This window comes from Chiloscyllium punctatum, chromosome 11 (assembly GCF_047496795.1).
Source record: "Chiloscyllium punctatum isolate Juve2018m chromosome 11, sChiPun1.3, whole genome shotgun sequence".
In the NCBI taxonomy this organism is placed as follows: domain Eukaryota; kingdom Metazoa; phylum Chordata; class Chondrichthyes; order Orectolobiformes; family Hemiscylliidae; genus Chiloscyllium; species Chiloscyllium punctatum.
Genome location: NC_092749.1, coordinates 69,882,873 through 69,910,341, shown reverse-complemented (window position 1 = coordinate 69,910,341; position 27,469 = coordinate 69,882,873). Strand labels below are relative to the sequence as shown.

The 27,469-nt window shown below is 41.6% G+C and overlaps 1 protein-coding gene across 4 annotated transcripts in view; it reads right to left on the bottom strand.

Annotated features, from left to right (window-relative positions):
- Positions 1 to 3,945: 3,945 nt before the first annotated feature.
- The window catches only part of sanbr (SANT and BTB domain regulator of CSR), an 808,920-nt gene continuing 785,396 nt past the window's right edge, over positions 3,946 to 27,469 (bottom strand). For 3 of the 4 annotated variants that reach the window (XM_072580998.1, XM_072580997.1, XM_072580999.1), the window contains exons 19-20: positions 19,359 to 19,450; positions 3,948 to 5,342 (exon numbers count right to left, since the gene is read on the bottom strand). In XM_072580998.1, coding sequence (XP_072437099.1) covers positions 5,306 to 5,342; positions 19,359 to 19,450 — 129 coding nt within the window. In that variant the 3' untranslated portion in view covers positions 3,948 to 5,305. Of the gene's footprint in view, positions 5,343 to 19,358; positions 19,451 to 27,469 lie in introns of all 4 variants that reach the window. The other variant, XM_072580996.1, reaches the window with a different exon arrangement.

Here is a 27,469-nt window from a genome sequence, read left to right as displayed (position 1 = left end):
AGTTCTGTTCATTTACAAATCTGGTTGCAATGCAAGCACTCAGTTAACTGAGTATCTGAGTACAGAGGAGAATTGACAAAGTAATTTTAGCAATACATTTTGCTTCAAATAATTTCAAATAAATAGACTTTTACAATGTGAATAAAGGTGAATGATCTTTGGAACGTCTAAGTATATTACATTATTTCAGAAGCAAATTTCAAATTTGATATCTAAATTCAAGTTTGTATTACACCAAGGCAATAAAATTTAATTATTTGGGTATAGCAAATATTTACAATTTGCATTAAAGTAATTTTATGCTTTCAATAGCTGCAATAATACATTCAACCATATGCTTTAATGTGAAAAACTGAATGTTTTTGGGTTAAAACATTATGATATTAATTATGCACTGATTTGATCAATCACCCTTTGTGGAGAAATCCAACAATTCATTGTATACATTTCATTTAATCAATTTTACACAAGATTATATAGTTTTACATTGGATTCTTAGAGCTATTAACTAGAAGAGACTCTTCTTAACACTAACTGAGTCTTGATTTAAGTCTAAGTTATGAGGGGAAACCAGTTTACTGAACTGCATTGCTACTTACTTCCAGTCCCCTTGAAAATGACCTTAGCTGTTCCTGTTCCAATAGAGAGCTTTAAGACAGCAGATTTTATGATCAAGCTGAAAATTTATACGATCATTCTTCTGTATCTGTAAAGGTTTTCAGGAATAGAACCCTTGCAGATGATGAAATTTGTGAATGCACAACTCATTAAAAATAGGTTCGAAATTGCAGATATGCCAGTTTTGCCCATGGATGCTGATTTTTGTTAATATGTTTTTTGGCACTTATAGGTGAATGTGTGATTTCATGGATAGAGGATTTATAGAGTTATAGAGATGTACATCACGGAAACAGACCCTGCAGTCCAACTCGTGAATGCCGATCAGATATCCTAACCTACCATAAATATTTTAGAGAATTCTTTCCAGAATCATAGAGCTGTTTGGTTAACATACGGTGGGCGGTGGGTGGCACAGTGGTTAGCACTGCTGCCTCATAGCGCCAGAGACCCGGGTTCAATTCCCTGTGTGGAGTTTGCACATTCTCCCCGTGTCTGCGTGGGTTTCCTCCAGGTGCTCCGGTTTCCTCCCATAATCCAAAAATGTGCAGGTTAGGTGAATTGGCTATGGTAAATTGCCCGTAGTGTTAGGTGAAGAGGTAAATGTAGGGAATGGGTTTGGGTGGGCTGCGCTTCGGCAGATCGGTGTGGACTTGTTGGGCTGATGGGCCTGTTACTACACTGTAAGTAATCTAATCTAATCATACAGTCCTACAACTTTAATGCAGGAAGGAGATTAGAGATTGCAAAAAAACAAGAGGTTTATCAAAAGTAGAATTCTACAGGAATAGAATCGTTGTACACTACACATCCTCTGCAGCTGAAAAAATAAACTTTCTTTAGGAAATCTCTATTTGAGTCTTGCATATACAATAGTTAAATATTTTTAAATTAATCTTACTGAAATTTTGACAAACAGACCCCAGGTAATTTGACTGCCAACATGTGATGTGTGTGATCAGTTATATACCAGCTGTCCCACTTACTTCAGAAGTGTCGCAAAACATTTATGAGAAGGGTGACTGAAAATACAAATATCAGGAGTGAACTGAGCTCTCATGATGAGAACTGGATAATGGACAGATATACCACATAAAGAAGAAACTCGATTATCTGACATTCGATTATTCACATACAGAGGAAGCTCGATTATCCAAATATTGGGTTATCTGAAGAAGATTTCAAGGTCCCACAAAAATGTTACATCAAAGATGTAAGTGTATTCACTTTATCTGTACTGAGGAACATGTGAAAACGCTGGCAAAAACAAAGAAACACAAGCAGCTCAAGTATCAGTGACTGGATATTTTTTAGGTAAGGGTTGGTACACAGCCCTTTGCAAAAGTAAGTCTTTTACAGTATTCCCAGCACTTTACCGGGCCGTTCATTTAAAAAAAAGGCCAAGAGCGTAAACGCATGTGTGGGGTGGGGCTTTTGTCTTTTTATCGCGATACTGAGTTTCCAGAAACCGATACTGTAAATGGTCTTGCGATCGTAGATGCTGTTTGGGATCTTGTTCAATGCTGGAATTTCATGGTAAGTGTTTAACCTGTAATTTGCAGACTGAAAAGACTAGTTTGTTTAAATGGCAGACTCATTAAAATTATAGATTTAAACAATTCTCTGTTCGAGCACAGCATTAGATCAGTATGGCTTCCCCTGTTTAATCTAAAATCGATTATCTGAATCATCAATTATCTGAACGAAATGGTGTCCGCCTATCTTGTTCGGATAATCGAGGTTCCTCTGTATCGGATTATCCGACATGATCGCAAGGCTCCGATGCTTGGTTAAACTATGTTATTTGGCATTCGATTATCCGGAATTCGATTAAGTGAACTAAATACACCCTGCCCATGTCCTTCGGATAATCGAGGGTTCATGAATCCATGTGATCAGAAAAGTCAAAGATGCAATATCAGTTCTGTTCTGAGTTAGTTTGTGGTAGTTGGATCATTGGTAGCCCCACCATATACCACTTTTCTGGTAAAGTCCAGGGTTGTGTACATTTAGATGAGGATCAGCTCTGCTATGATATTCCCACACTTAAATGGCTGAACATTTGTAGGGATACAACAAATGCTGGAGAACATGACACATCAGACAGTATCCATGGGGAGAGAGAGCAAGTCTAGATGACTCTTCATCAGAGCTGAAGTGAATTGTAGATGGGGACAGCATTTATACAATAGTTTGGAGGGGGGTGGTGGTGGGGTTTGGAGTGCTGGTGGAGAAAAGATATTGATAGTTCAGATTAAGTGATTGAATGTGAGAACAGCAGACTTGAAACGTGGGTGGGGGGGGTGGGTAGAGCGGATATGGTGGCTGAGAATGGAACAAGTAAAGCTAAAAGAAAGGAAAGAAATGGGAGAACATAACAAGTAATATTCTAATGAAGAGTCATCTATACTTAGAACGTTAGCTTGCTCTCTCTCCATGGATGATGTCTGACCCATTGTGATCGCCAGCATTTGTTGTTTTCAGTATAGATTCCAAAATCTGTTCCTGCTTGAACATTTGAGAGTTAGTTTCATAAATTCATGCATTTGGTTAGAATCATGCTATATTGTCATACTATAACCTCCAGGAAGAAAAAGAATCAGATAAAAAGGATAACAGACTCAATTAATGCAATTAAATTGTTCACATCCAGTCTATCAATCATATCAGATTATCCACTGGACTTGCACTTGCTCCTGAGAGAAGTATTGTCAACAATGTAGTTTGGAGAGAACAGGATACTCAAATATCAGCATACTTCTGCTTGCAAATCAAAGTATGCTAAGAAGGTATACTAGTACTTCAAATGCATTTCAAAATTTGTTGTAATTCTGCAAAAAAATGAAAAGGTACCAATCTGTTCATGCACGAGACTTGACAGGTACATAATACATAGAAGGTTTTTTAAAAAACCATGGTGAGTGCTTCTTACATATAATGCAGAACATTTCACATAAACCTCAACACTGAAAACATCATAAAAGATTTCTTACAATGATGGAATGGTGGAATTTTAAAAACAGAACCACAGCAAACAATTAAATTAATTCGAGAAATTGCATAAATTAACATACTATATTTCACTGGGATACAGCAAGGTTTTGTTCAATATCAGACAGTTTGACAACTATGCCAAAATATTTGAAGTTTAGAAATAGATTGAATGATGTCAGTCAAAATAAGCTTCAACACGACTCCTCAGTAGTTGCATTTTTAATCCGTTTTAAAACGTTTAAATAGTTTAAACAGTTTAAGATACTTACCTATCGTGATGTTTTAAAACATCACGATAGGTAAGTATCTTAAACTATTTAAATAACTAAACAAAATTATTGTTGTTGAGTCAGTTTTGACAGAATAAAGAAAATATACAGTTTATCAAAACTGACATCTAAATGGAGTACTAAATTGGGCTTTTGGATAAGCTCCAAAAAACATAAAGCTATTGTAATTGCTTTGGCTTCCTGATTGCTCAAATGAAACATTTTTGGTTTACAGATAGTTTGATTGTGTTGATTTTCTGAAACACCATATTATTGAAAATTCTATGGTACCACAGTGTTTATTTTACATTTTATTGAGGAAGTCACTCTTCATTGTCAACCATGTAGTTTGTGTGTAAAGAAAATGTATACAGTAAGTGTGAATGCAAGTTTCACTTTAAGCAATCAACAAATATGCAACATAAAGCACGTTGTGTGGAAAGACAGTTGACTGCAATTCAAAACTCGATCTTAAAGTTCTTCGATATACATCTCCATTATTTTCTAATCCTCTGCGCGAAACAATTTCAGACTTATAGTGATATAAATGAAGACAGCATGTATTCCTCCATGTATTTATTTTCATAACTTGTGAAAAATTGGTATCTAGTCTACTAGAAGCCCTTAAAAGGGTATAGACTTTATTACATTGTATAAGCTATTTCAAGTGCAGAATGTCAGAAATGGCTTTTAAAATTCCCAAAAACTTATTTCAGAAATTACAGTACAAAATTGAATTCCAAAGAATTTTAAAGTACCAATATTTAGACTTCATAAACTGAGATTGAAGTTTAAAACCAAAGAAGGATGTTATGAAAACAATCCCACTATAAATAAAGGTCTGGATCACATCACTTCAAGGATATCTGGAATAGTACTACACAGCCACAAGAACCTTGGGTAGCTATAAAGAAAGAATCCACTTTTCTAAATTTGTGATGGCTGCTAACCAGTTTTCTCAAATTAAGATGTTTTGTTTCAGGATCAGTTGTCCAGCAACTTAAGTTTCAGAATTTTGCAAGTTCAAGCTTTTTAACATTGAGTAATAGTAGGAGAATTACTAAACTGCATTCACAGTTCTAATAATTAATTCACTGTAGTTTTGGACAACCAGAAAAGCCACACTGAAAGTAGGAAAAGATACAAATTTATGACATAAATGTAATTAAGCTATCTGAACTAATCTGAATACTAATAGATGCAGAACAGCTAACATAATAAGTGGAATTAATGTGGTCGCATCTATCTGATATGGTTCAAGTATATACCACTGCAAAATTAGGAAAACCATCAGCTGATTGTACATGTATAGATATTTAATTATGCAAGTAAACATGCAGATTTAAATTATGGTGCAGTTCAGTATTTATCAATTAATCATCTCAAAAAATCAAAGAATCATCCTTTTTAGTTCTTGGAATCCACTATGTTGGACGCATCTGTGAAAAGCGGGCTTTGGACCTAGGTTCAAGAAAATAAAACAAATTCAGTCCATTTGTTATATGGTTCTGACATAAAGTTCTCTATTGCACTTCTTGGGCCGATTCAGGTTCGTCACCTTTTTCAGCTGAAGGTACAACAATAATAATTCACATGGTAAGAAGTGGCAAACACTGTCAGATCACCTTTTCTCTTTCCTTCCATAGGAACTCTGCATTTCTGGCCCAAAACTTCTGAACTGAGCATCTTGTGCAATGCAGAGGGTATCTCGATTATCCTTGCAAAGTCAATTCACGAGGGAATCCAAAGCATGACCCTTCTTACCACAGTAAGTGCCATATTATAGGATATAAAAGTCTAATAGGCACTTTGACCAGCTATAAAGGGAACGTAATTGGGTGAGGGTGGGATATCATATGGATAGGAGAGGGCATTGGGTGACGGTTGGGTAACTGAAGAATATAGGGTGACAAATGGTAGGTCAGCTCAGGACAGGGGAAATACTCAGATCACATTGCAGAGTGTAGTGATTGCAATGAGGTCAGTTAGGTGGTAGAGTGTGGTTAACAGACCAATGAGGGAACCCTGGCTGACAGATGATAAACAGTATATTTGGACAAGACTTTCCTAGGGATTCTATAATAGTCCAGCCACCTCTCACTGTATAATGAGTGACGTACTCAGGGAGATCGACCTGCCCCATGGCAGTATAATAGTCCAATATATCGATGACATCCTCCTGGCTTATGAATCCAAACGAAGACATCAAGAGGTGCTAAACTTAGTCCTGCAGCACCTGTAGGACAGAGGGTTAAAAGCTCACATTGGGAAAACTAGAGTTCTTTACTTGGGACATTTAATTTCCCAAGGCATGAAAGAAATGCTTGCAGACAGGAAGCCAGCTGTACAACAGATGCCATGGGCCCGTAACAGTCCATGGTATGAGAAAGGTCTTGGGCTTGTTTAATTACTGCAGAAACTTTATCCCTGAGTTTGCCGAACTGGTCGAGCCCATACAACAATTGATAAAAGGGGGTAAAACCTGCAACAGACCTTGTTGACTGGGGGCTGGAGCAAGACGACAGTTATACAAAACTGAAAGTGGAGTTAATCTCAGCACCGAGACTGGGATTACCAGATGCTAGTAAAGAATTCCACATTTACTGCAACGAAGAGGGAGGTTTTTACTAAGCAGTAGTAACCCAGCTCCATGGCGAACAAAGGTGACCTATAGGGTACTCTTACACTGCTGAGGGTCCCATAGTGAATGGCTTGCCCAGGTGTATGGCTGCTTTAGACTGCTCTGTGTGGGCTGTGAGGGTTAGTGAGTTTATTCTGATGACAGGGAATATAGTCTTGCATAGCAAACACACCCTCGTAAAAATGTTAAATACAGGAAAATTACACACAGTTTATAACATGAGAAGGGCAAAATGGGAGGTTGTTCTTTTGCCACCAACTAAATCCATTACCATTGTACAAGATACCCAGGAAAACCCATGGATGTTAGGCGATGGTGAACCATGTGTGTGGGAATGTGGGCGATGAAGTAGAGGAAAGTAGGATAAAGGATGTACCCATGGAGGCACCAGATGAGACCTTGTCAGTGGTTGGCTTGCAGAAACATGTAGATGGTTTTCCATGAACAGGATGGGCTGTAGTGAACTATGAGTTGGCAGAATAGAGGGAGGCCTGTCAGTCCAGGTGGCAGAGTTAGTGGCCCTCACCCAGGCGTTCACGGTGGTGACAGGGAAGAGGGTTAACATTTACACTGATAGTAGATGTGCATTCAGGATTTTCCATGATTACATGACCGTTTGGGGAAGACGGCGATTTGTCAACACGATGGGGCACCCCTGTCAAGCATGGGCAGATAATAAAGATCTTACTGGAGGCCAACGAGCTCCCATTGGAGGCTGCAGTGTTGAAGGTCAAGGCGCACCAGAGGGAACCAGGTAAACAGAATCCCGAATGGCACATTTTCAAGGGGAACCAGTCTGCTGAGAAAGCTGCTCAATCAGCCCTAGAGATAGAAGACACGCATCCTTTGTCTGCCACCTTTTCTGAGCATGGCCCCACCATAAACATTACCCAACTGCAAGCTGATAGCCCTGAGGGTGAATGCGCCAGGTGGAAGGCACAGGGGGCAATGCCAGATGAGAAAGGTGTCTGGTGAATGAATGACAAGGTCCTGGCCCCCGCATGCATCCAATATCCTCTAATACAATTACACCATGGTGTTTCCAATGTGGGCGTGATGCTATGACGACCAACATTGGGAAGGAATGGTGATGAAAGGGCATGGGCTGAGATATAGCTCGATTCTGTCACTACTGTGTGGTGTGCCCAGCACAACCCAGGCAGGCCCATTAAAATTAGAATGGGGTATGAGCCACACCCAAATGGGAGCATGTACAGATAGATTTTATGGAAACTCTTCCCTAATCCCATGGGAAGATATATTGCCTTGTGATGATTGACCAATTCACCAGGTGGGTCGAGGCCTACCCTACCCGGAACTGCTCAGCGAACACTGTTGCAAGGATTTTAGCTGAGTGATTCCCAGGTGGGGGGTGCCGTCTCAGATTGAATTGGATCAGGGGACCCATTTTACTGGAAGAGTTGTGAAAACCATATGTGAGCTGACGGGCATGAAACAGAAATTTCACATATCCTACCATGCACAAAATTCTGGCATGATGGAGTAAATGAACAAAACTCTTAAAAGCTCCCTTGCTAAGGTTATGCAGGACACTGACAAACGCTGGCCTGAGGTCCTGCCTGCTATACTCATGTGACTCCGGTCCACTACAAACCAATTGACTGGTTTGACCCCTTATGCGTTGATGACAGATAGGGCAATGCAACTGCCCAAGTCCATCATCATGGGGGGTTCTGATGTTGGCCCTCTCCATGATAAAATACGTCAATATGTACTCAACCTAAGCACCCAGCTGAAGGAGATGTGGATAACAGTTCGGGTCAAACAGAAAGGGCGGGATGAACAGAAGCAATTAGAGGATTGTCTGGAGGTCCCATCAGCGGGTAGTAATGTTATGGTTAAGACTTTACCCGTTAAACTTCGCTTTGGCCCTAAGTGGAATGGTCCCTATGAGGTTATCATTAGCGGTGACTGTGCACCTGTATTAGCATGTGAGGGAAGGGGGTCTGGAAACACTGGTCACAACTAAGAAATATACAGACACTGATTGATGATCCTCACCCTCTGCCTTCTTTTCAGACTGACTCCTCTCAAGGCCTGCTGATGTTGTTTGTGTGTGTGTAGTTGTTGCGAATGGACCAAGAGCATGGGCTGTTGTGTCTGGGCTATATGGCCTTTGGACCATTGTATAACTCCATTCGGTAAGCTCCGGGATGTTTCGGTTTATTTTTGCCTTTGCCCTTTATCTAGTAGCCATTGGAGAGGAGCACCAAAGGAATTGTGCTGACCGAGGTACTGCTCACCAGAGTAGGTACAGGTTATATATTAATACTTACCTATACATGTTCTATATGCACGCGCAGCAAAATAATATCTCTAAATGCTGGGTCTGTACTCAAATCCCCGCACACCCTAGTGGGGGGGATTTCCCCGAGAACCATTCCATTTAATAAAACAGAAACCAGGGAATGGTGATTGGACCAGGTCTGATCCTCACAATTGTCCTTTTTTTTGGGTAGGGGTAGTGGGGTAGGTCTGACAGAGAATCTCATGAGTCATTCATGTGAGGCCCTGACCGGACTTTATTTATGCTGCCAATTATAAGGTCACATGGGAGACTGCGGGTTAAAACATGTCAAACTATAAAGGCTGGCTCCAAATTCATTACAACCTTTCGTAAACATCCCCGGCTCTGTCCCTCACAAACACCACAGGTGAAGAAACACCCACAGGGACTATTTGTTTTAAATGTAATCACGAAAGGGTGGAATGCCGGAACCAGTGAACGTTCCCATTCCCTGCTCCTTACCCCGTCCAGCCGCCGAACGTTTCTTTCTAGAAATATTCTGAGCCTTGAATTTCTCAATATGACTACAGAGGAACCTTGATTATCCGAAGGAGATGGGTGGGCACTATTTCGTTCGGATAATTGATTATTCGGTTAATTAATTCAATGCCTCTCTGCTGGGGCTCAGAGTTTTCTGAAGTTTCCTTTTTCCTCAATCTGCCTGTCTTGCTCCCTCTCTCTGTCTCAGAGTTTGTTTCTGAGCAGAGACACACTTGCTGTAAGGGACCTGCAGCATTGCTGAAGCCTTCAGCAAACACCACCCCTCCATCAGTTCAATGGGATTGACATAGAGACCACTTGCTAAGTCCACTCCCTGCTCAGGAGACTAGGCAGTAGCACACCATGTGTGCGCCTCCCACCCCGTCCAACACTGACTCGGCCGCCTTGCCGTCATCCCCGTCAGCCCCTCTATCCGCCCCCAACCCTGTCCAACCCCACCCCCACCAACGCGCCCCAGTCTACCCCCAATCTTGTCCAACTCCATCCCCACTGTCCCCCCCCCCCCCCCCCCATTCGCCATGTGCCAGCCCCATCTGCCGAGGCTCCCATCGATGCCCAGGACTGTTCTCAGCAGCATTTCAGTAAGCCGTGTTTGTTTTTAATTATTGTAAACAGAAGACGCAATCAGTTGATGTAATGTTTCTATCGGGACCTTGAGATTTTCTTCGGATAATCCGAAATTCAGATAATTGATATTCGGATAATTGAGGTTCCTCTGTATAGGTAAAACAATCCCTCTGCCTTCATTCCAACATACACCTACTTTGATCCAATTGGTCCATCACTGAGACTGAGCAATTCTTTATGATCGCCTTCACTAGCTATGGGACTGCTAAGGCTGCTACGGAACTGATCAATATGGCCTTAACCTTAGAAAGGTTGTGGCTAATGAGATTGCCGATGACTTTGCAGCCATTAGTATGGCCAGCTCTGAAGTGTCGGCTGAGATTGTTGCCACCTGTACTGTTGTGTTGCAGAACTGTTTGGCCTTTGACTATGTGCTCGCGGCACACAGTGCAACCTGAGCTGTTATTATCCTAGAATGCTGCACGTACATTTTGGATGCTTCGGACAATATAACTAACCTAGCGAATCACATCTGCCTGGAGGCTGATAACATCTGGCAGAAAGGTAAACAGTTTCATAATTACAATCCCCCTGGGGTGGCTAGGAACATCTACAAGGTGTATCTTGGAGTTCGTATCTTTTGCATGCCTTCTTCGTGTTCACTGTTATTGTCAATGCTTACTGCATTATTATGGCTGTCCTTACGTTGGTAAAGTATTGACAGCGAGAATTATGCCTGGTGCTAGCCTCTACCCCCTTTCTGGTTCCACTGAAGATTATTGGACGTAGGTGGTCTGTTCATTCTGTTCCCACATGTCTCAGATCACAAAGAGAGACTGAAAACAGAAACTAATGAAAGAATAAATAACTAAACAAGAAATACTTGCAGAACACAATGACGTGTATGCCATTCCCGGAAACAGCAATCGCTGCGTGCACATGCACAGAACACAAGAAACCATCCTTTGTGGGCTTTGTTTGTACATGTCATCCAGACAATAAAACTGCTGTATCTGTTGTTCTGGGAGAGACGGCGTGGTCAAGTCCCGTGGTTAGGGTCAGAATCACATTGCTCCTCCCAAAAGCTTTTGATTTAATAAATTTGATTGACTTGCTTCTAAATTTAAGTTTTATTAATGTTATTACAACACTTGCAATGGTCGTCTTTGAGTTGGGGTTAGCATTTCTGGCATTATGTTGTTATTTGGGAACTGTGACTTGTTTGATCCTGCTGAATACTGGGCCCAGTATGTGGAAAGGATGCAGTATTTTTTTCCAGGCAAATGACATTGGGGCAGATGTAAGCCAACAAATAATTCACCCGACAGCTTGTGGATTCACAGATTTTTCAGTTATTAGGAGTCTAATGTTTCCTGAGGTACTAGTTACTAAATCCTTTCAAGGGGTGACAAATTTACTGAAGTAATATTCTGACCCCAAGCCTTCTCTAATTCTGAGATGGTATCAATTTTACTGGGCAGTTCGAGAACCAGAGAAATGTTGGGGTTTTTGATGAGGTTTAGATGGCTGGCAGAGACACGTGACTTTGGTTTAACCCTTAATGAGATGCTAAGAGACCATTTGGCATGTGGGATTAATGATGTAGCCATGCAAAAGCACGTGGTAGCAGAAGCCCAATTGGACTTCAAACAGGCACTTACAACTGGCTTTCTCATGAGAAAATGCAGCAAGTGGACCATATGAGTTACAGGGTATGTCGATGGATGTGGATACCCTCACCAGACCAACTGACCTTGGGGGACACCACTTGAGCGAAGGCAATTACATAGCCTCACTCCGTGCTTATCCTGAATGGAGGGACTCTAGCTCTGTGCACAGTAAAATCACTAGCCCCGGCCAAATGGTTAATATTTCCTTCAGGGCCTGGGCTGGCAAGCCATTGTAACTGCTGACTTAAAACAACAAACAACCCTATTAGGCCTGAATGGAGTAGAAGAATACATTGGCTGGTATCCAGGAGAAAGTAGGAAAGCACACCTACATCTGGTTTGGAACAGTTAAATTGCTTAGCAATATCCAAATCAGGACCAATCAAAATAAATGTTTGGTTAAATAGTCCCCCGGTTCTAATGGAATTGGCAAGGCTGTATCACTCATTGCAGAACCAGTTTTTAACAAATTTTGCTCTAGACTCTAACCCTTAAGTTTGCACAAGACCTCGGCTAGACAGAGAATCTACGTTGGGGATATAACTTCAGTTCCGGTTTCTTGAGAAGCAGCTGGTTCAGTTACCCCTGCTTGTAGTAAAAGGTTCGGGTCCAAGTTTGATGGGGTGAAATTGGTTGAGGAAGATTCACCTAGATTGGCTCAACATTTTCAACTAGAGTGAAACCCTATTTAAATCCATGGAAGTTTTTTAGGAAGGTAGGAGCTAAAACCACTCTGCATGTTAACCAAGAAGGAATTCCATGATTTTGCAAGGCCTACCCAGTGCCATTATGTGCAAAAGTAGAGGCAGAAATCAGGAGGCTGGAAAGGAAAGGAATAATGAAACCAGTACGGTTTACGGAATGGGCAGCACCGATCGGACCAATTGTGAAGACCGACAGGTTAATCCATCTTTGTGGGGATTTTAAAGAAAATAGCAAACCGCTTCTTGCAGCTGAATAAATACTCAATTCTTCGCATGGATGACATACAAGCAAAGCTGGTTTTCCTCACAATGCTGGCCATGAGTCATGCATGCCTGCAACTGCAGTTAGATAAGATTTCCCAGATGTATGCTATAATTAACATCCATAAAGATTTGTACCAATATATGAGACTGCCATTTGGGGTATCATCAGCCTGTGCCATTTTTCAGCGGATTACGGAGAACATTTTATAAGGTCTACCCCAGGTTGCCATGTATCTGGATGATGTGCTAATAACAGGGAAGACCAATAAACAGCATTTACAACACTTGGATGTAGTCCTTAGACACTTTTCCAAGGTGGGTGTACACCTTAAAAGGGAAAAATGTGTATTTAGGATCCTCAAGTGACCTACTTGAACTACAGCGTTGTCAAGACTGGGTTATACCTGTTGGAAGACAAAATGAGGGTGATGAAAGGTGCCCTGACTCCCAAGTCTGTAACAGAGGTTAGGTCTTTCTTTGGATTGGTGAATTATAATGGAAAGTTCATTTGGAACATGGCCTCTACCCTGGCACTCTTAAATCTGTTATTGAAAAAGTGACAACCTTGGAGCCAAGTCTTCCTTTAGGGAAGTGAAGAAGCAGCTATCACTGTCAAAGGTGTTGGTACACTATGAGCCCAAGCGAGATCTGGTGCTGACCACTGATGCCTCCCCACACTGAATCAGGGTAATGTTGGCTCACAGATGGCCGAATGGAGAAGAATGCCCAATTGCATACACTTCTTGGATTTTGGCTGATACAGAGCGCAAATATGCCCAGACGAGAAGGAAGGTTTGGCAGTCATCTTTGGTGCGAGACAGTTCCAGCAATACCGTTATGGACATAAATTTGTAATAATAACAGACTGTAAACCCTTACTCAGACAACTCAAAGATGACAAGGCCATACCACCCAAGTAGCAAATGCAGAAGTGATCTCCCATTGGCAGATACACCACCAATCATGCTGCTATTGGAAAAGTCTGTTTTTGTTTCCAACGTTCTGGACACCCTTCTGGTCACCACAAACAATATCAGACTGTGGACACAAAAAGATCTCATCCTGGTAATCAGCTGGTGGTGATGGGGAAAACGAAACAGCCATCATAACCAGAACCGAAATGTTTCTAGATCCAGTGAGACCAGATCACTGTAAAGGATTGCAATTTATTAAAGGGAGCAAGAGTGATTGTTTCGAGCAAAGGTTGCTGCCAGATACTCCATCAAGGTCATCCACGAATATCCAAAATGAAGATGTTGGTGGGAAGCTATGTTTGGTGGCCAGGATTGGATGCAGACATAGCCATGTTGGTGGGGGCATTGCCCAGAGTGTCAACAAGGGCAAAAATTACCATCAGCAGCTCCCCACAATTGTGGGAATGACTGGGTAAATCCTGCATTCAGTTACATGTCAACCATGCTGACCGTTTGCATGGGCTTAATGTTCTCAGTCATTGTGGTGCCCACTCAAAGTACTTGGATGTGCATACAGTTTATTCATCAAATATGGGGGGAGGGGAATTGGTGTTTTGGGGGGGGGACTGTCACAGTTCTTATTTGATTATCAGACCACCCCTCATACAACCACAGGGATAGCTGCAGCAGAGTTGCTAATGGGAAGAAGACTCCACACCAGGTTAAATCTGATCTTCTTGAACCTTGGGGGCTGCCAACAGTGAAATGGGCATCAGGAACACCAATAGACAGCATGCATAGAGAGGTGGCCATGCCACAGTCTCAGATTCCACAGGTAGAAAGGGAATGGGTGACCACCAGGCTGAGTGGGAGGGCTAAGCAGGCAGTGCAGGAATCTTCTGTGGCTATTCCCTTGCAAAATAGATACAACAGTGATACTGTTGAGGGGAATGGCCTCTCAGGGGATAACAAGAGCAGCAAATTCATGGTTCCATGGTTGGCTCTGCTGCACAGGGAGGGAGAAATAGGCATAGAAATGTGTTAGGTATAGGGGGTTCATTCATAAGGGAAATAGATAGGCATTTCTGTAGCTTCAAATGAGAGTCCAGGATGGTGTGCTGCCTTCCTAGTGATAGTTGCAGGACATTCTGGAGAGGAAGGGCAAACAGCTAGTGGTCATGGTACACGTTAGTACTAATGTCATAGGTTAAAAAAGCATGAAATCTAAACGCTGAATATAGAGAATTAGGAAGAAAGTTGAAATGTATGCCCTTAAGATAGTTATCACAGGACTACTACCAGTGCCACAAGCTAGTCAGAGTAGAAACAGCAGGATATATAGGATGAACACGTGGCTAAAAAGATGGTGTGAGAAGGAGGGTTTCAGATTTATGGGGCAATGGGACCGGTTCTGGCAGAGGTGGGGGTATATGGTAGAGTGGTTGGAATGGTTTAAACTAGTGTGGCGGGGGATGGGAACCAGAGGAGTAGGGCAGAAGATGTCAAAATTGAGGGAGAGATAGAAACCAAGGCAAATGTAATTAAGAACAAGAACAGGCAGGGAAATGCTGCTGAAAAAAGCAAGGGAGGTGGTCTGAACTGCATGTGTTTCAATGCAAGTAGTATAATAGACAAAGGTAGATGAACTCAGAGTTTTGGTTAGTAATTACAACTATGACATTATTGTGATTAAGGAGATGGCTGAAAGAGGGACAGGACTGGTGGCTCTGTCCCAGGATGTAGATATTTCAGGTGTGATAGAAAGGGATGTAAAGGGTGTGAGGACTTGCATTACTGGTGAAGGAGTATTTCACAGTAATTGGATTAGTGGTGCTGGAAGAACACAGCAGTTCAGGCAGCATCCGAGGTGCAGTAAAATAGACGTTTTGGGCAAAAGCCCTTCATCAGGACTCCAGCATCTGCAGTCATTGTTTTACCTATTTCATAGTTATACTGAGAGAGAACACATCAGAGGACTTGTGTAGCAAGACAATATGGGTAGAACATAGGAATAGGAAAGGTGAAATCACAATGCTGGGGGTACACTACAGGCCTCCCAACAGCCATCAGGATTTAGAGGTGAGAATTTGTGGACAGATTTTGGAAATATCTAAAAACAGCAGAGCTGTTGTGATGGTGATATTAACTTTCCCAATATTGACTGGGACTTTGGGACTTACTACATGCTGGGGGTTTGGATACAGCAGCATTCAGGAAGATTTCTTGACACAGTACATAAATGGTACAACCGGGAAAGGGCTTATACTGGACCTGGTTTTGGGAAATAAGTTGGCCAATTAGTGAGTGAAGTATCAGTGGGGGAGCATTTTGGGATTAGTGACCATAATACCGTGAGTTTTAAGAAACACACGGATAGAGATATCAGCATTCCTTGGGTGATGGTGTTAAATTGGGGAAGGTGAACTACAACAATGTTAGGCAGAAATTGGAGACAGCTGGTTGAGGGTAGATCCACATCAGACATGTGGAGATATTTCAAATGGTAATTGAGTTCAGGAGCAGCTCGTTCCTGCAAGAATTAAGGATAGGTATGGCAAGCTACATCAATCTTGGATGACCAGGGATGTTATGACTTTGGTCAAAAAGAAAAGGGAAGCATACATGAGGTCTAGGATGATGAAGCTCTTGAGGTATATAAGGAAAATAGGAAATAACTTGAACAAGGAATTAGAAGGGCTAAAACAGGTCATTGAAAATCATTAGCAAACAGGATTAAGGAGAATCCTAAGTCTTTTCATACGTACATAAAAAGCACAAGGGTCACCAAGGAAAGGGTTGGCCCACTCAAGGACAAAGGAGGAAATCTATGTGTGGAACCAGAAGACATAGGTGAGGTTCTAAACGATAACTGTGTCAGTATTCATCAAACAGAAGGAATTGGTGCAGATCATTTCAGGGAAAGCAGTGTCAAATTTCTAAGCCAGGTTGCTATTAAAAGGGAAGAGGTGTTGTGTATCCCTGAGTTCAGATAGCATCTATCCCAGAATATTGAGGGAGACAAGAGAACAAATTGCTGGAATATTAACAGGCATCTTTGTGTCCTCTTTGGCTACAGGTGAGGTCCCAGAGGACTGGAGAAGAGTCAATGTTGTTTCATTGTTTAACAGTAACAGGGATAATCCTGGAAATTACAGGTTTATGAGCTTCATAGGGGAATTATTGGAAGATTCTCAGGGACAAAATCTATACACATTTAGAAGCAAATGGACTTATTAATAATAGAGCCTGCATCGGGGTGTGCTGGCAAGATGGATACAAAATCGGTTTAGTCATAGGAGACAGAGGGTAGCAGTGGAAGGATGCTTTTCGGAATGGAGGATTGTGACTAGCGGTGTTCACAGAGATCAGTGCTGGGACCTCTACTGTTCATAGTCTAGTTTGAAATTGTTTTGGGAAATATTGCTTTTGAAATGTTATACATTCCACAGCTTATGCTAATTGCCCTTTTGCAGGTTACCTGCACTTCTGAAATTACAATCACATCAGGTGGTCCATCCCTTGCATTATTCTCTGCTCAGCAATGACAGAAGTACTTGCCACTTTTGGGATCTCCTGAGATTCCTGGCCATTTTTAAAACCCAACCATGAATCAGGTCAATCACTACCTGACAGGAGATGCTCTTCACAGTGAATGTAGTGGAAGGTAAGGGAAGGGAAAGGAAGGTAAATGAGGGCAAATAGGTGGAACAGCTGACAGTGCAATGCAAATACAACTGCATATTTAAATGCATTGCTATTGTACATTGCCATCTGCTTATGTGACAATCATTCTAAGCTACAAAAGTTACTGAACCTTAGCAGCATCCCATTTTAAAATCGTAAGGGAGTTTCTCTAATGCCCAGTGTAGCATAACATCTTCATTGTTCTCAAAGAAAACAAAGGAAAACCACATTTGCTTCTGTGAACCATCAGGGTCTGAATGCTTTTTGATCAACAACAAATTTCAGTGAAAGAGTAGATCACTGCACTGTTATCAAGTGTCAAGTGAGTCCTGTCTGGCTTGTTACACCAGATGCAGAAGTGCTCTATCATGCAGAAGATGAGGCTCCTCCTGCTCAAAGACTTAATCTTACACCCCAGAAGACTGCTGCAACTCTCCTAGCTCTTCAGCATTCATCATTGTTTGCTCCAGTTGTGCATTGAGCAGCATACAAAGATTATGTGGCACACATTTGAATGATATTGAAAGATCCAGGTGAAATAAAATCTGCTCTGTGCCCTTGTGTAGTTAATGAGATTTTAAATTGTTTTTGTGAATACTGGTCTGCAGGTTTCACTTTTAAGATTGCCTGTGATTACTTCGACTTCACAGATGTGACTATTATCCATTTGCAATGATTAAGAAAATAACCAAGATAGCTTGTGACCAGGATTTGTAATCGATACAGTCATAGAGTCATAGAGATGTACAGCATGGAAACAGACCCTTCAGTCCAACCTGTCCATGGCGACCAGATATCCCAACCCAATCTAGTCCCACCTGCCAGCACCCGGCACATATCCCTCCAAACCCTTCCTATTCATATACCCATCCAAATGCCTCTTAAATGTTGCAATTGTACCAGTCTCCATCACATCCTCTGGCAGCTCATTCCATACATGTATTATACTCTGTGCGAAAAAGTTGCCCCTTAGGTCTCTTTTATATCTTTCCCCTCTCACCCTAAACCTATGCCCTCTAGTTCTGGACTCCCTGACCCCAGGGAAAAGACTTTGTCTATTTATCCTATCCATGCCCCTCATAATTTTGTAAACCTCTATAAGGTCACTCCTCAGCCTCCGACGCTCCAGGGAAAACAGCCCCAGCCTGTTCAGCCTCTCCCTATAGCTCAGATCCTCCAACCCTGGCAACATCCATGTAAATCTTTTCTGAACCCTTTCAAGTTTCACAACATCTTTCTGATAGGAAGGAGACCAGAATTGCACACAATATTCCAACAGTAGCCTAACCAATGTCCTGTATAGCAGCAACATGACCTCCCAATTCCTGTACTGAATACTCTGACCAATAAAGGAAAGCATACCAAACGCCTTCTTCACTATCCTATCTACCTGCGACTCCACTTTCAAGGAGCTATGAACCTGCACTCCAAGGTCTCTTTGTTCAGCAATACTCCCTAGGACCTTACCATTAAGTGTATAAATCCTGCTATGATTTACTTTCCCAAAATGCAACACCTCGCATGTATCTGAATTAAACTCCATCTGCCACTTCTCAGCCCATTGGCCCATCTGGTTCAGATCCTGTTGTAATCTGAGGTAACCCCCTTCGCTGTCCACTACACCTCCAATTTTGGTGTCATCTGCAAACTTACTAACTGTATCTCTTATGCTCGCATCGAAATCATTTATGTAAATGACAAAACGTAGAGGACCCAGCACCAATCCTTGTGGCACTCCACTGGTCACAGGTCTCCTGTCTGAAAAACAACCCTCCATCACCACCCTCTGTCTTCTACCATTGAGCCAGTTCTGTATCCAAATGGCTAGTTCTCCCTGTATTCCATGAGATCTAACCTTGCTAATCAGTCTCCCATGGGGAATCTTGTTGAATGCCTTACTGAAGTCCATATAGATCACATCTACTACTCTGCCCTCATCAATCTTCTTTGTTATTTCTTCAAAAACTCAATCAAGTTTGTGAGACATGATTTCCCAGTTGGACAGTGCATGCATTTTACATGCAACATATTATGATTACAGATGTCCTGTACTGTTAAAGTGCTTCATTATGCATTTGTGTGTGTGTGTCTGTGTTTCAACTCAGCAAACAATGTTGTGCAGCTTCAAAAATGGGTCTTTAGAAGGCCATAATTAAAATATTTTTAAGTAATAAGTACCACGTGCAATCTTTATTTAAACCACATAACTTGAAATCAAGTTTACCTCGCATTTTGTGATGAATTATTCTGACGAGATGATGTTGGTGGACAGGCTTTAAGCTGGGACTCCAACCTGCAGTAAATGCCACCAGCAAACTGTAAAGATGAAATATATTTTAAAGTAATGAAGAGATAATGTACTTACTTCGTTATTGCATTTATATTTTATTACAAGCCAGAAACAGGCCTTTAGATCCATCAAGACCATATTAGCTTTTACACTCCATTTGCACCACCTTCCACACTTTTCATAAAGCGCCACTGATAGATATTTCTGTTCCCTTTTCTCCAAAGTGTTTATTGAGCAGAACGGTGCTAATAAGTAAATATAGCTCTAATTTGACCAAATTAACCAGCAAGCAGTAGGGGTAGCAATAGTTTAAAGGTAATGGACTAGCATAAGGGACTGTCACGCAGACAAAAAACAGAAAACACGATTATAGTTACAACCATACAAGATAATCTAACATAATGCTCCACAGGCAACTGATTAGATCAATAATAGCTTGACCAAATCATCTAGAGTTAATTAGGTAAAAAGCATGTGACCAGAGACACGTCAGGTATATGAAAGAAGAGTCTGATGGTATAAAAGAGGAATGAACTCGCACAGTGATTGAGAAAATCCAGCAGCAACAACCATAAGAAGGACAACCCTGATTTGGGTGTCAGGGAAAACAGTGAGAACCCAGGATCAACTTTTGACCATGGGGCCCTAGTTCAGGAACTGAGAAAACAGAAGTATTCTCTGGACCAGAGCCTGATCACCGCTGTCTCTTACTTGTGGTATTCTGTGAAAGGAGGCTTGTACATTGGTGATTCTGATATGGCCTCTGATTATCTATCCAATTACTGATATTTCACTTTGATTGATTTATTTATGGTCATGTGTACTAAGTACAGTGAAAAGCTTTGTTTATGAGTACAGGCAGATCATAGATGTATGGAACAAAAGATTTAGACAAAGGCATACAGGTAACATTCCACAGGATGTACAAGAGAGATCAACGTTCGCAAGATACGCATTATTTTAGGCTAGAGAATTCATTCAATAGTCTAATAATGGTTGGGAAAAACCAACTGGTGCATTTGTTCAGGCTTCTGTATGTTCTGCCTGATAGAAGAGGATGTAGCATTACATTAACAGAGCTCAAAGAGTCTTTGTTGGCAGCCTTTCTGTGGCAGTGGGCCATGTAAATGGAGTCCTTGGATGGAAAGTTGGCTCCTGTGATGGCCCGGGCTGCGCACACTACCTTCGTAGTTTCTTATAGTTTTGGGCAGAGCAAGTGCCATATCAGGCCATTATGCACCTGGATAATATGCTTTCAATGGTGCATCTGGAGAAGTTGGTGAAGGTCCTTATGGACATGCCAAATTTCCTGAGTTGTCCGTGGAAGAAGAGGCATTGTTGTGTCTTCTTGACCATTGCAACTACATGGGAAGTCCAGGATAAGTTGTCAGTTATTGTCACTCCACGGAACTGGAGGGTCTCCACCCACGCACATCGTCTATTTCATTGATGTAGATGGGCGCATGTTATCTTCCTTTTTTACTAAAGTCAATGATCAGTTCTTTAGTTTTGCCGATGTTGAGAGAGAGGTTGTTCTCATTGCATGTCACCAAACCCTCTATATTTCCCTTCTGTACTTGTTGTTGTTAGATAACTGTCCAGCTACAGTGATGTTGTTAGTGAACTTATAGATGCCGCTCATTCGGAATTTGGCAACACAGTTGTGTGTGTACAGGGAGAACAGTAGGGGATTGATGATGCATCCTGGGGGGGGGGGGGGGGGGAGTCCAGTATTGAGTGTTATTGTGGAGAAGATGCGGTTACTAGTCACGGAGTTATGAGATCAGTCTGGAGGGGTGATTTGGAGGTGCCGGTGTTGGACTGGGGTGTACAAAGTTAAAAATCACACAACACCAGGTTATATTCCAACAGGTTTATTTGGAAGCACTAGCTTTTGGAGCGTTGCTCCTTCATCAGGTAGTTGTGGAGTATAAAATCGTAAGACACAGAATTTATAGCAAATGTTTACAGTGTGATGCAACTGAAATTATATATTGAAAAAGACCTGCATTGTTGTTAAGTCTCTCATCTTTTAAAATGACCATGTTAGTTTCGGTTCTTTCGTATGTAAATCCCAGAACACTTTTTAAAAATTACATTCTTAAGTGAATTTTAACAATATGTGCTATGTTGGCCCAGAATATGTATTGAAGGTGTGAGGTGCCCTGTGTGAGGCTGTCTGTGCCCCAAAGTTCAGACTGATTCTAAAAGATTTCTAAAAAAGGGATTTACAGAATCTTACATGGATTCATGCAGTTTTAGAGCAAAATAAAATGTAATTCTGCAAGTACATATTCACACCACAAAATTGTGTGTGTGCGTCTGTCAGAGTGTGTGTGTCTATGTATGTGTGAGTGTAAAGGGGTGTGTGTGTATGTGCATGTGTGCAATGCAGTGGGGTCACCTGTAGTGTTACATGAACCCAAGGTCCCGGTTGAGGCCATTCCCATAAGTTTCGAATTTGGCGATCAGTCTCTGCTCAGCCACTTTGCATTGTTTACCTGTCCCGAAGTCTGCCTTGGAGGATGGTCACCTGAAGGTCTGAGGTTGAATGTCCCAGACCACGGAAGTGTTTTCTGACTGGGAGGGAACATTCCTGCCTGTTGATTGTTGTGCGCTGTCCATTCATCCATTGTTGTAGCCTCTGCTTGGTCTCACCCATGTACCATACCTCAGGGTGTCTTTGCCTGCAGCGCATTATAGACAATGTTGGCTGCATTACATGAATACCTGCTGCGTACATGGTGGGTGGTGACCCCATGTGTAATGGTGGTATCCATGCCGACCCTCTGATAATGGTGTTGAAGGTGGAGCTGTACTCAATGAGCAGGAGTCTGATGTGGGTGTCCTTGTTGTCCAGTTGTTCCAGGGATGAATGCATTGCTAAGGATATGGCATCAGCAGTGGACAGTTGGCAAAGAAATAGCAGTAATAAGCAGAACATTTAGCTTCCCCTTAAATGTATTTGGCCTCAGCTATTCTACAGTACATTTCACATTCTAACTATTATGTGGATTAAAACAATTCTCTTTAACTTTTCTTTGGATTTATTAGTAGCTGTTATATATATGGTCTTTAGTTCTGGTCTCCCCCATTAGTGAAAACAGCACCTTTACATCTACCGTATTAAAACCTTTCATAATCTTAAATACCTTGTCACCAGTCAGTCTTTTCTACAGAGAGGTACCAACCCTGTTGAATTTCTCTTGCTCGATACATGTTTACAGTTCTGGTGGCATCCCTGCCTTTTGCACTGCCTCCAGCGTTTCAAAGCCTTTCCATAATCTGAAGACAAGAACAACAAGCCTAACTAAGATTCTATATAATTTTAAACAAATATCTCTGCTTTTCAGTTCTATGTTTGCTTCTCTTGGCTCACTGTCTCAATGAATGATGCAGAAATCAAAGTATTTCACTTACTTTGCCATTCTGTATCATGAGTGATTCAAGAATCCAATTCTTGAACAACAATTATTACTATTAGTGGTGCAGGTATAAATCATGGGGTCAGGCAACAATGCCCATTTAGCATTGATCCCTGAATTTGTTTTCTATTTTTGCCTTTAACCTCCTTGGGTCTCCAAGATGCAATGTAATCCTTCAACACAGCCTGCACTATCGAAGTTTTCAAGTTCTTTGGAAACATTTTCTTTAACTTGAGCACAAATGATCGTAGTAGTCTTGAAGTATCCAAAAGTCATCCATATAAGAAATTATTTAGATTATGTCCCCCCTACACCAGAAGTTGGTGACCAAGCCACACACCCTCGTGAGAGTGGCATTTGTTGATTTGACATTTAACTTCAAGTAATTCAATGTCAGGAATTTTACCTTGCCTCTTGATTTCAGATAACAGGAATGAAAATTGTTTCTCTCATGCCCACTTTAGGTATGTATAGGACACAGGCATTCCAATAATTGCTATCTAACCAAGCACATATAATTTGTCTGTGCCCATTTGTGTGTGCATTTTGTAAACCACTTTGGGTCTGAGTCCATCACTTTAATTTGCAAGCCATTTCATTTTTCCACATTACATGTCCCCAGAGCTATTGATCTATGAGCCACAGTTTCCCCCCTTCCACCTTCAGGATTCACACACAAAAACTTCCCCCACGACACCAGTTTCCCAAATATGGGCCTCATCCCCAACGCCTTAAGTCCGCTGAATGTAAAATTGATTAGAAAAGACATGCAAGGGGGATCCAAGATGGCGGCGACCCAGCAAGTCTGAGTCTACAGTGCTCCTCCCAAGACTTGGGCAAAGTGGGTCACCCACCCCACCACACTCACCAAATCATTTAAAATAGCTGTTTATTTTAATTAGTTGCTCAGTGTTGAATTTAAACAATTTAGTCTTCAGCAAAAATGACTAAAGGGAAGGGAGTCCTCAGCCCTCAGCAGGCAGGAACCCCTCCCCCACCCTCTCCAGCTGCAGCAGAGGCGTCTACAGCCGCCCCGGGGGACTTACCTACGGTGGGGAGCCTGGTGGAAATCACCTCCAAACTGGATGTGAAGATCGACGCTTTCATTGAAGAATCCCGAAGTCGATGGGACTCACTCTCGGCCGCGCTGCAGAAGCACGACCGAGACATTAAAGAAATCGAGCGCCGAGTCGGAGGGGCAGAGCTAAAGGCCGCGACCTCCGAAACTACAGCACAATCGGCCGTGAATCGGGTCCGGACTCTCGAACAGCGAGCCCGGACCTTAGAGAATCATATTGATGACCTCGATAATCGAGGTCATCGAAAAAATATTCGTTTGCTGGGCCTTCCCGAACGGGAAGAGGAAGGCCAGCTTACAGCGTTTCTCGAGCAGTGGCTGCCATAGCTTTTAAATCTGGAGGCCGGATCAGGCCAGGTAAGGGTAGAATGGGCCTACCGGGTCGCAATACGCAGGCCTGGCTCAAACCAGCGCCCACGCCCGGTCCTGTTCCGGCTGCAGAGCTATAGGGAGAGGCAGATACTCCTAGAAGCTTCTAGAAATCTTGGAAAAGATTCCCAAGCCATGATCTACAAAGGATCCAAGATCATGTTATTCCAGGACATTTCCCCAGCTCTGGTCCGAAAGAGGAAGGCATTCGATGAGGCAAAGAAGTGTTTAAGGGACTTAAATATTCAGTATTCCTTACGCTACCCAGCGACGCTACGCTTTAACCTTGAAGGATCCGTGTATAACTTCGGATCACCAGAAAAGGCTAAGGAATTTTTGGACTCTCTTAGATAAACTGTAAGAGACAATGGATGTTGGTTTGCCTTTCCCCCACTCCGGTTTATATCCCCCCCCCCTCCTTTTTCTTTTTTCTTACCTTACTGTTTAATATTATCTTGGGGGGTGGGGAGAGGGAGTTATTTATTTGTTCTCTATCTAACGATTTTCTCCCCCCCTTGGGGTTGTTTTTTTTATTATTCTATGTATGTATGTGTATATGTATATATTGTGTATATATATAAGCTGGGGGGTTTAGTTAATGTTGGTGGGGGGAGGTGGTTACCTTATTCTATTTTACCTCTGTCTCTAGGAGCGGGGTTGTTTTTCCCTTGCTATTTTGTATTATTATATTTAATTATTATTTGCTGAGGTTGTAATTTTATAGTTATATATGTTTATAAATGGTATTAACATTACCAAATATATCCAGGTGTGTGTGTGGGGGGGGGGGTGGGGGGGGTAGGGGGTAGAGTGCTCACTGTTAACTCTAGCTTTGTATTATATCTGAATTCTCCTCATCCTATTGAGGAGCGCCTGGGTCAAGGGTGGGGCATTGGTTGGGAGAGGATATGATGGACCTTTTGGAAAGGAAGTGACACCCCCTGGGAACAAGGGGGAAAATCTCCATTTAAATACATTTTATAAGTTTTATTTTTTTTTATTATTTAGAAATAGTTTTTTGTTATACTGTCCTGAGTGTATTAGAGAGCCTTTATTTTTGTGAATTTTATATGCTCTATGCTCGGGATGTTTTGGATAGGGTTTCCCCTCCCGAGGGGTCTCGGATTTGCCCGGATAATTATGGTTGATCAGTCGGTTAAGTGGTGCACCTGGAATGTCAAGGGGAGTAATTCACCAGTCAAAAGGAAAAAAATATTATTAAATCTTAAGAAAGAAAGAGTTGATATAGCTCTCCTACAGGAGACACACCTGTCGGATAAAGAACACTTGAAATTATGACAGGGTGGATTTGATCAGGCCTTTTTTTCTTCTTTTAGCTCAAAAAGTAGGGGAGTTGTTATTCTTGTTCGGAAGAAATTCCCTTTCAAAATCCTAAATCAGATAAAAGACGAATCTGGACGATATATTCTGATTAAAGCCCTTATAAATGGAGAAGAATATGGGATTTTAAATTTGTACTGCCCCCCGGCACACCCCTTTAAATTTATAACAGAAGCCTTTTCAAAATTGATGGCTCTTGGTGCCCGTCATACAATTATAGGGGGAGACTTTAATTGTATTATGGATCCGGAAATAGATAGGATTCCCAAGAGTACTACAGGAGTATCTCCCAGATCTAGACAATTGGTAGATCTGAACAAAGAATTAGGATTAGTAGATGTATGGAGATGTCTTCATCCACAGGGCAGAGATTTTTCTTTTTACTCCAATCCACATAAATGCCATACCAGAATTGATATGTTTTTTCCCCCTTGATTTTTTAAAATTCCATAACATCCTGTAAAATAGGTAATATAGCAATTTCCGACCACGCTGCTGTATATATGGAAACCAAGGCGAGGAATAATGGGACATCCCCTCGGTATTGGCGTATGGACCCCTTCCTAATGAAAGACAGTAAATTTCAAGAATTTAAAACTTTTTTAGAAATTAATTTAGGTACGGCTAGCAACCCATCAATGATATGGGAGACCATCAAAGTTTACGCACGAGGTTTGATCATCTCCTACTCAGTGACCCAGAAAAAATTAAAGGGAGAACAACAGCGTCTGCTCGAAGCTCGCTTAAAAGCAGCTGGAGCAGCATACACTGATAGACCTTCTATTATTAAATTGCAAAGGATTACGGCCCTTAGGACAGCTCTAAACACTACGCTTACCCAAACGGCTAAGAGGGAAATATTATTTGCAAAACAAAGGTTATATGAATTTGGGGACAAACCGGGTAGATATTTAGCATTTCTTGCAAAGAAAAAAAAGGCCCCTCAGATTATTACATCTATCAAGGAAAGTACAGGTATTTTGACTCATGATCATAAAAAGATTAATGCAATCTTTAGAAAATTTTATTCTGATTTATATAAATCGCAGGATTGTGAAGATAGGACTAGGAGGATGCAATCATTTTTTTAAAAATTGACCTTTCCGGGCCTAACTCTTAAATGCTCCCCTAACAATCCAAGAAATACTTGACACAATCAGGCAACTTCAGAGCTGTAAGGCACCTGGCCCAGATGGTTTTCAAGCTGAATTCGAAAGAATTCACAGAAATATTGGCTGGTCCACTTATGGACATGTATAACTATGCATATAGTTAGGGCTGTCTCCCGCCTTCGCTGAAAGAGGCAAATATCTCTCTTATCCTTAAAAAAGGAAAGGATCCAAATGATTATACGTCATGCAGACCAATATCCTTGCTAAATGTAGATTTTAAAATCCTTTCTAAAACGTTAGCATTGAGACTAGAAAGGGTACTGCCATATATCATAAAGGAGGATCAGATGGGGTTTATTAAGGGCCGTAGATCATCCAATTCAAGGGTTTTGAATATGATTCAAGCCTGTCATCAGGGAAAGATACCAGGATTAGTAGTTTCATTAGATGTGGAAAAGGCATTTGATAGGAATGAATGGTTATATTTGTTTTACACATTGGAAAGGTTTGGCGTTGGAAAGGTGTTTACCAAATGGGTCTCAACATTGTATAGTGATCCCAAAGCAGATGTGGTTACCAATGGATTAGGTTCGGATAGTTTCAGTGTGGGTAGGGGCTGCCGTCAGGGATGTCCTCTCTCGCCATTGTTATTTACGCTAATAATTGAACCACTAGCAGAAGCTATACGGGCTGGTCCTAATATAACAGCCACGAGGATTG